Genomic DNA, 10,310 nt, shown 5'->3' with positions numbered 1-10,310 from the left:
TTATCAGGCTCATGACTCCGTTCCTAATAAAAATAATTTCAATGCTTAATAAAGACTGAAATGAAAAACAAGGGCGTTGACGTATCGATGTATTTGTTGTCAAAATGGAGTTGCACTCGTGTAGCTGCTGCCTGCTGCGCCCGCCGGAGAACGGGCTCGCTACGTTGTACAACCATCACGGCAAAACGGAGGTGTACTCCGACATGCTAAGAGAATGCTTTGATATAAATGTAGGTACCTATCACAATATACAGATCTCTATCTCTCTAATAGTGAATTTTACCTATGTTTTACCATTATACTCGTAAGTTGCACAAATAGCAAGTTCCGTCTAAGCCACTGGTCGCTTTGAACGCCACGCCTATCGTTTGCTGATATTATTCTGTGGCTGTAGCAGCGCGGGTCAGTGTACCAAAGGGGACCCAAGGAAAAACTGCTGAGTGAAAGCCTCCTCACTTTTTCTCCACTCATTCAAGATCTTGTATAGGAAACTTAATTGAATTTTTTCAAGCCATTTTCTAAGGTGTATTCTCATTTGTCCCCGTCCAACGTGACTGCCGCCATACACAAGATGTGGACAAGTGGGAATGATTTGTATGGATACACCGATTCCCATCTGTGCCTGGCAAATGCAAGTGGGAATACATCAAACCTAATATGTTTAGTACAAATGGTTTGATATATATGTTAACTTTCAGCTGATATTGGGAAATGCTAAGTATGGAATCTGCGATGTGTGTGTTGGCCGCCTGAGAGATGCAAATGATTTTAAACTGCAAGTAAAGTGCAGTCAGGCAAAGCTGCGCGAGTGTCTGCAAACAGAGTTATCTCACACAAATAAGATAGAGGAAATAATCCTCAAGGAGAAACATGAAACAGGTAGTTCATTAATTAATTATATACCCACTTGGAATCACATTACATCTCAACACTTTTTTGTAGTAGAAGAATTGCGTTGCGAGACTTGCTTCTTTTTACATGTAATGTTTTTTTTTGCATCAATTCTGTCATTATTTATTACCAATAAAATGATTATGATTATTATGAACATCTGTTTCTACATACAAGTTGGTATCTTTTATTATTCCAATATGAAATAAAATTTAAATAGGTACCTATATCCTTAAATAACATAAATATCATTATAAAAATACCTTATTAAATAAACTAAAACTAAAAATCAATTAAAAGTAATACTAAAATAAAAGTAAACTTACTTAGTATTTGTTGTACTTTTTAGTATTTGTTGTTATAACGGCAACAGAAATACATCATCTGTAAAAATTTCAACTGTCTATCTATCACGGTTCATGAGATACAGCCTGCTGACAGACAGACGGACAGCGGAGTCTTAGTAATAGGGTCCCGTTTTTACCCTTTGGGTACGGAACCCTAAAAAGACCTCATCACAAAAAGAATAACCCATCCAGCAGGTCCGCCTGCGGCATGGTGCTCATTACGCTGGAGGCGTTTCCGCGCTGAACCGCCAGGGCGATACGTTGCGATAAGTACGCGCCATCCCTGGGGTCTCCTGTGGTGTCAATCAGCCGCGGCGACAGAATCTTCACAAAGGCCTTCATGTCGGCCGACCAAGGGCCCAGTGTGCCGCAAACTCGTAGTCCTTAAGTAAGGACGAGAATTTCGTCTCCCTCCCTCCCTCGAACCCTCGAGCCACGAGTCCACCGTTTACACTCTCGTCTCGTGGCGCGGCTCGGCTCGTGGCTCGCACGCGAATGTAAAACGGACTTAATAACCTTTTAGAAAACTGGTCTAATATCTCTTAACAACCTGAGCTACCAAAGCTCACCACAAGCATGCAGATTTCTCCATTCCTTCCTTTTCGGTTAACATGCCTATGGGAGGCAAATATTTTTTTTAAATATTGCTTGCATAATATATCTGCTTCACTTCAAAAATACGAAAAGTTATGTTTCTAAAATTAATTACATACTTTGTATCTCCACTGTAATTATAAATTGTCTATGTATTCTGTTCGTTTCTTAATGTTTTTCTTTTTCTCTTGTATATTTCTAATATATATATTTTGGTTTGTTTGTGTTCTTAATTATTCCTTTTGTGTATTTTTGTAGCTTAAATATGTATCTTTATGTATTATCTGTCGTGGCATCACCGAATGGGCCCTACGGAAGACCAGCGCTGGCTTTATAGCCAGCATTATGCTGAGTTTGGTCCATTTCGTGATGCACACTTAATGATTTTTCTTTTTTTTACTGTTGTTGATAAATCACTGATTGTCTTAGATGCTGAAAAAGGTTGGGGTCCGATTTAAAAACCTAATCCCAAGAATTAGCACAGGCAATACTTTTAATGAAAGCTACAGGTGCTAGTTACAGCTCTTTCTGTACAGCTATATGGGAAACTAGGCCTTTTTGGGATTAGGCCAGTTTTCCTTCACCAAAAAAGATTTGTTTTTTTTTTACAAGGACATGTTACTTATGTGTGTGTTAATGTAATGTAATAACTAATAACAGAAATTGTATTTATCTTATTCCAGGTATATAAACCTGAATCTCATTTTTGTCCTCAATTGTAAAAATTCTTAATCCAGGTATATAAACCTGAATCTCATTTTTGTCCTCAATTGTAAAAATATTATTCTAGTTAACTCGCATGACATAAAAATGTACATCTGGTCTCCCGCGATACAGGCCTAGCCTAGTGCGGGGACTCCTGGAACCTCCGAATGTCAATTCAGTTATGCACCAACTCTTTTCTGTAATTTGTGATATGTACCTACTATGTACTACAATTGTATTCGTTCTGTGCAATAAAAACATTTTTTTATCTTTATCTTTATGTTACAAGTAACTCATAGGTCATAGGCCATTGACACTTAACATTTTTATCTTATTGGTGCAGATGATACCAGCACGCAGTTGAATATCAAGTTAGAGAAAGCCTGTAGAAGTGAGGCTGTAATACGTAAGTATTTACCTTTGCCCCCGAATAAACAGTGTATGTTGAAATGAAATGTATTTATTTGTCAAAATATAGAATATAATAGAATAGAATATATTAAACATATTAATAACGGGTCACTCACGTATTTTAATATGTTTAATATGTCTGTGTCTCATGGAAGTTTTGTTATTGATTAGCATGGTCTAGAAAATACATACATGTAGGTATATATAAAAAAGGAGTGTACAGGTTTTTAAAGGGTCGGCAACGCGCGTGTAATATCTCCGGTGTTGCAGGCGTCCATAGGCTACGGTAACTGCTTACCATCAGGCGGGCCGTATGCTTGATTGCCACCGACGTGGTATAATTTTTTTTTTTAATATATTGTGGTTAACATAGCTGTTTTTTCCTCAGGTGAAATCAAATTGGAAAAATCTGATGTTGAGATGCCTGATGGAGAGATAGTATCAGGTAAGAAACCAAGATTGTCATATAAATATGAGAGGTAACATGTATGACGGCGGCGAGACAATTTAAAACTAAACAATTTAAAGATCTCTGAGATAGAGCAGCTTGTAAACTATTGATTGACAGTGTGTTTTCGTTATTTTTAATCAAATCTACTTCTAAATAATTTTTTAACAAGCAACGATGCTATTAAGCTTAGAATAAGCTACACAAACGCAAAGGAGCCTCGTCTGCCAACAAACCACTGTGTGGTTTGGCAGAAGAAAATATGTATTTAGTTGTAAGTAAGATCTTTGAATAAACGGTTATTTATTTATTTTTATTTTATTTTTTAAAGTGGAAAAAATACTGCCTAGGGTGAGACTTGAACTCACGGCCTCTGTAGATTTACTTCTTCTGTAAAGTTGACAAGTGAATGTAGGCCAATGTTATGAAATATAGAATTCAGGTATTTTTACCAACAATTGTGTGCCTTGTGTGTGTGTGTAATCCTTAAACAAAACGCGATTTCCAGTAAAGAATTTCTGATATTATTGCGTTTTAAATAATGTAATAAATGTGAATATTAAATAAATTTTTATTTTGATGTGCCAGTAAGTTGAATATTTTACATACAACATTTACTGAATTTTTCATACAACATTTTCTAAACTCTCCTCGTACATTGCTCCATTACTATGTGGCACTTTTAAATAAAGAAATAAAAACGTATTCTATATTAAACATAAAAAACGCCGTTTTATTATTAATATACTAGCCACCGCGGCCATAACTCGGCTCCGTTGCATTTGTAGATATTTTTATATCATTAAACTCATAGTATAGTTATTATGGAGTTCTTATTTAGCATCCAAACACCAGGATAGCCCCTCAACACACTACCTACACACTACACACACACACACACACTGTGTGTTATTATACACTAAACGGGGAGTACGTTACGGTACTGCTCTGAGCATAGACATAGTATATACAAGAAGTTCTAGACGCGCCACCGAGCGACCGGGGGTAAGAAAAATAATATTCATATAAAATTTGGGCAGCATAGGATTTTTTCTCTTTCACTCTTATACATTTCGGTATTTCGCCATCGCCTCCTACCTATGATGCCACCCGGTCGGTGATAAGGACAAAGCATGGCACTATTTTCTCTTTCCTCTTATAGAAATCGCAATAAGACTATCTTTCTCTATCAAAGAGTGTCAGGCCCTTGGCCCTGAGCAATATTTCATTTTAAATAGAAAACTCTTTTGAGGCTCTAGACATATTGAAAATAAATATCTTAAACGAAGAAGTCAAGCGGTATTCAATCTGCCTGACTAGGTACGTGAGTGAACTGACTCGTTATAATTTTTTTAAAGTGCTTCGCTTGAAAATGGAATGGACTTTCTTATTTTTTTAAATTTTTATAATAATATTGCATTACTTATACGTGAATTTATCTGTTTTCGTCACATAACATAAACATTATGTTTACGAAGCCGAAGGTCTCGGGTTCGAATCCCGGTAAGGACATTTGTTTCTTAAGTGGTTTGTGGGACTGGGCCGATTTGTGTAAGATAATATTTCTTATTTATTTCAGTGGCGTTATACGGCGGGGCACCAACGCCGGCGCTTGCTGAGGGAACCATCTGCGACTCGCCAGAACCAGCTGCCACGTCCATCGACGTAGCGCACACATGCGACATTTGCCAGAAATCATTCGACCACCAATCAAGGCTCAAAGTCCACCGTCGAATACACACTGGAGAGAAACCGTACTCGTGTAACATATGCAACAAAAAATTTGCACAAAAAGGCAACTTGAACGCTCACTTCAAATATCACATGGGCGACTTTAAGTTCTCCTGTGACAAGTGCGATACGCGATTTACACAAAAATCTCATTGGAGCAAACACATGTTGATACACACCGGTGAAAAACCTCACACGTGCAAAGTGTGCAACAAACAATTTAGACAAAAAGGTAGCTTAAATGTTCATTTGAAAATACATTTGAAATCTGAAAGTAATCGTCTTGAACCAGGAGAACTGCCTGCATGTAGAAAAGAAACAGCAGACACTTCAAATAATCGTTCAAAAAATCTCGGAGAAAAACCCCACACTTGTGATATATGTAAAAAACAATTTGCAGAAAAATGTAACTTAACAGCTCATATCAAAAATCACACGGGGGATTATCAATTCTCTTGCGATGTCTGCGACAGGAAATTCGCTTCAAAGTCCAGCTTGGATACTCATAAATTTGTTCACATGGGAGGTAAACCGTTTACATGCGAGATATGTCACAAAAAGTATACTACAAAAAGTGTTTTAAAACTACATTCTAAAATTCACTCGGGGGATTACAGTTTTTCTTGTGATGTGTGCAGCAAACGGTTCATACAAAAAGAAGCCTTAATAAAACATATGCGCGTACACACTGGTGAAAAACCTTATTCCTGCGATATTTGCCAAAGGAAGTTCTCGTATAAATGCGGCTTAAGGAGTCATTTAATAGTTAGACACGGCCAAGTTCTAGACCGCCCCAATCAACCCGTCCCGTCCTATTCATGTGAAGTGTGCAACAAACAATTCAAATTTAAATCCGCTTTAAAAAGACATGTACAAACACACACAGGTGAAAAGGAATTTAGTTGTGATATTTGCGGGAAACAATTTTCACTAAAGAGTTCTTTAACTAAACATATAGATATACATATGGGAAAAAAGCCACACATGTGCGAAATTTGTAGCAAGCGATTCACACTGAAAAGTACTTTAAGAGCTCACAGAGAAACCCATAATGAAGAACGACCATTCGCCTGCGCAATATGTAGCAAGGCATTCAGACTGAGCAAATGTTTACAAGACCATATGAAAGTGCATGAAGACTTTAAGCAACACTCTTGTGAAGTTTGTGGCCAGCAATTCAGACATAAATCTGCTTTAACAGTTCATATCCGGAGACTCCATCTTAGAGAGAGGCCGCATACTTGTGATGTATGTGGGAAGAATTTTCCAGTTCTTGCAGAACTAAAGACGCATTATCGTGTACACACTGGTGAGAGACCGTACGATTGTTCTGTTTGTCATAAGAAATTCCATCGACACGATGGAATCAGGCGACATCTTATACGAGTCCATCATGAGAAACCCACAAAATATACTAAATTAAAAGAATTTTCAGATTATAGCTAAATTAAAACTGTGTACCTTATATGTAATTTTTTATTAAGATGTGTATGGGAATTGTACTGCTACTACTATGATACACGTTAAATTGAAACCATCAATAAGTTTGTAATATTATAATAGTAATCACTATCGCTTCCAGTCTTTGTTCAAAAGGTGCGACTATTTTTTATCCTCTTAAATATGTGAAAAAATAATCAGTTGACAAACAAAACTCACCTTTAAATATCAGTATTTATGTTTCTTATAGTTTCGATCGACAAGAAAGATAGAGCTTTGTTTTAAGTAGATAAAATTCAATGTTAAGGTGATCACAAGATACTTATATTATAAAATTAATACAAAAATAATGTGGACTAAAATTTATATTCTTTATTTATTTTTAAACAGAATATTTATACAATGTTTCTCGTAAGTATATTTTACTTTATTTTTTTGTTAAAAGTTAACTTGAATAAAACTATACTTATAGCGAGTAAGAGTAAGTCCGCCTCTTGTACATTATTTGTTTTATGCAATAAAGAAATGTATTTAAATGCATTCCTTAAGTTTGGGCAACTATGGTCCAAACGTATGTATAGTTATTGTCAGACAATTGTATTTTCTACCAGCAGCGTCTTGTGTGAAATCGCGTGCAATAGAGTTCCTACATCAAAAGAGACGGAAGACTTCTTTCAGAGACGGGTAGTCTCAGTCAAGATTCATTCATTCAATTTCATTCCCGCTCCGGACGCCGCGCCGCGCGCACGCGCGCACCTCAGTTATATCGAGTGCCGTTCGTATCGGTCGTATCACCGCCGCGTTGAGCCCAGCTCTGGCTCCGCGTGCCGGATTGTAGTGTATTGTGCAAACTTTATTACGAGATAGTGACTCTTTGGTTTGGTGCGAGTGCGTATACGTGCCATTATACATTTTTTGATTTAAACTCTTGGGTGAGTGATTATTATGTACCAATTGTGTGTCAATAACCGTTATGTCCAACCCAACTCCAATAGGTAGCATAGGCGATAGCCTTAATCAATTTAAAGTGTTAAAACGGTTTTCTTAAAGTACCCCGATCAGGCAAAAGAATTTATCAATGAACAGGCTGCTCTACAAAGACAGTCTGAAAGCGCTAATAATAATAATAAAAATAAATGCAGCGCCACCATACAAACTACTCTCAAAACCAAAATGACGGGCCGTAGCCGGTCCCGTTCGATAGATTCGAGGGGTCGTAGCCCCATGAAAAGTAAAGATTCCCTTGCGAAAATTTCCAAGAAAAAAGTTGAGCGCATAAATGCAGCGGCTATCGTAGCCGCCGCCGCAGCTAATACACATAATCTCACGCGAAGTATTATGCCCCCATCAAACACAAATGTCGATTCAGGGAATGCGCCGCTTTCGCAATACAGTAATATTGTACTTACAAATGACACCACTATTCAGTTAGGGCAAAACTCCGCCCGTGACTCCGATATGGAGTATGAGGACATCAATTCCAATGACTCGGAGTGACAAAAGTCACTCCAAAAAATAAAAATAGTAAAAATAGGAAGATGACCGAGGTGGTCACGCCCCCATCTCTCTCTACCCTAGAGATATCCTACCAATGCATGGGGTAATTACAATAATACAAATAATACCAATGCCACTGATAAGCCATAACCAATGCATTGGCACCTAATCATGACCCGTCATATAATGGTATGCAACTCCGCCAATCAGATTATCTTAATTTATGAACTAAACCTAGTAACTATAGGGGTCTGGTACCTCAGTCTCAACTCACTATACCTACTCCATCGCCGCCCTTCTTATCACAAAACTCACAAAGCTCTCAAGCTGCTCATACTCCAATCCTGAATTCCAACACTGAATCAAATCAAATAATCATATAAATAGTACATATGATATACCTACACATTACAGCTCAGATAGATATAATAATAGTCGTAGGTATACTCGTTATAACCCGCACCCAAAACCAAGGCAGAGGACTAGCTGAGGATTTACGACTAGTTTTTGATCTCGCCAATGCGATTGACATAGATGAGGTGTGCGCACTGGCCGCTGAATTCCGCGGCGCGCTCTCCCCCATAGACAAATTTCAAGTCATGGCCAACCATGCCAATCCTATCAAAGCAATAAAACACTTCAATATCCATAAAAAATGGAACATATACAACCCAGACGTAAAACTAATTCCCTCACACTAGCTTTTTTCAGTGCCAGTGGCATAACTACTCGTAGTAAAAAAGACGAGATTGCTTATTCTTACGTAACCATGCAATAGATATACTTTTAATTCAGGACAGTTTCCTGAAACCAAGCCGACATGACCCTAAAATAGCTAATTATTCCATTATTCGTAATGATAGACATACAGGTGAAAAAGGAGGTACCCTTATCTATCACAAACGCTCGTTACATATCTCCCCTATCTCCTTACCCAAACTAGATCAAATAGAGGCGTCTGGCTGTAGAGTATGATTGTAAAATTGTTATGAAATAAATTATCTTATCTTAACAGCTCTCGCCGGTCACAAACCAATTTCAATTTTCTCAGTTTACCTCTCTCCTAATAAAAATATAACTTCCGAGGATTTAACAGCCCTTTTCGACTCTGACGACTCCGTAATAGTAGCTGGAGACTTAAACTCTAAAAACACTGTATGGAATTGTAATGTAAATACCACAAACGGTCGTCGAATTCACACCTACACCCAAAATCTAGGAGTAGACATTATAACACTACTTGAGCCAACGCATTACCCTACAACAGTAGGCTTAAGACCTGACATTTTAGACCTAGCAATATTTAAAGGGGTTTCATTAAAATTAAGGTCAATCGGTGTTCTCCATGAACTCACTTCAGATCACCGTCCTGTTGTGGTAGGACTTGGACCTGATCCAAATTACGTACCCCCTCCTAGAACCATTACGGACTGGGTTAGGGTTAGTAAAGAATTAGAAAAAGATGACTGCCCCTTACTCAATATAGGGAAAGAGGGCTTTACTCTACTAATTCCCATCAAATAGATATCGCAATTGACTCTTTCACCGACGGACTTAAAAATATTATAAATGAGTCATCCAGGCAGGTGCCCTCGGATGACGACCACCGATGGCGCCTCCCTGATTATCTTGTAGAGCTGGTGAGGGAGAAGAACGCGGCAGTCACTTACGATACATTTCCTTCACCAGACAATAAAAATAAATTGATAAAAAGTCTAAAACGCAAGATCTCCTACTGGAGAAACAATAGATGGAATAATACTTAAAAAAATATAACTCCTAGTCATGTAGCTTTCTGAAAAATAACTAGAGCATTAAAAAACGAAACCACGCCGCCTATGCCACCACTTCAGAGAGAAAATAGTCTTACTCCGGCCTTCGAAGATTCAGACAAAGCAGAATGTCTCGCCGACAGCCTAGAAGCACAGTGCTCCCCCAGTCTCCAACCTACGGATCCAGCTCATATTCAACTAGTTACCGATTTTCTTACCGAAAAACAATCTGAGCCTCTAAATCCAACTCCCATCCCTCACGTAACCATGACTGAACTTTATTATTATTATTATTATTTCATTTTAGACAGGCAGCTGATGCTGGTACGTCTAAATCATAGTTCACTTAGCACAGTTATCATAGTTTGTCTAGTCTATTTTTAAATTGATTAACACTTGCAGAGTTCACAACTTCTGAGGGTAATTTGTTCCAAGCCTTTACTACTCGGTTTGCAATAAAGTGTTTGCCGATAT

At 37.8% G+C, this 10,310-nt stretch overlaps 1 protein-coding gene across 1 annotated transcript; it reads left to right on the top strand.

Moving 5' to 3' along the window:
- LOC134752062 (zinc finger protein 271-like) lies at positions 1–6,632 on the top strand. Its single transcript, XM_063687623.1, has 5 exons — positions 1–230; positions 699–879; positions 2,881–2,943; positions 3,337–3,393; positions 4,976–6,632. Exons 1-5 carry the CDS (start codon positions 105–107, stop codon positions 6,571–6,573), a joined length of 2,025 nt encoding a protein of 674 aa, XP_063543693.1. The 5' UTR covers positions 1–104; the 3' UTR covers positions 6,574–6,632.
- Positions 6,633–10,310: the final 3,678 nt, after the last annotated feature.

Source organism: Cydia strobilella, chromosome 24 (genome assembly GCF_947568885.1).
Source record: "Cydia strobilella chromosome 24, ilCydStro3.1, whole genome shotgun sequence".
Taxonomy (NCBI): domain Eukaryota; kingdom Metazoa; phylum Arthropoda; class Insecta; order Lepidoptera; family Tortricidae; genus Cydia; species Cydia strobilella.
This window is presented reverse-complemented; position numbering and strand designations above follow the sequence as displayed.

What these genes read in the sequence shown, in the direction of transcription:
- LOC134752062 (XM_063687623.1), top strand. Translation starts at nt 105, where the DNA reads ATGGAGTTGCACTCGTGTAGCTGCTGCCTGCTGCGCCCGCCGGAGAAC. An exon ending in GAGAATGCTTTGATATAAAT is followed by an intron (nt 231 to 698) that starts GTAGGTACCTAT and finishes GTTAACTTTCAG; the next exon opens with CTGATATTGGGAAATGCTAA. An exon ending in TGATGGAGAGATAGTATCAG is followed by an intron (nt 3,394 to 4,975) that starts GTAAGAAACCAA and finishes TATTTATTTCAG; the next exon opens with TGGCGTTATACGGCGGGGCA.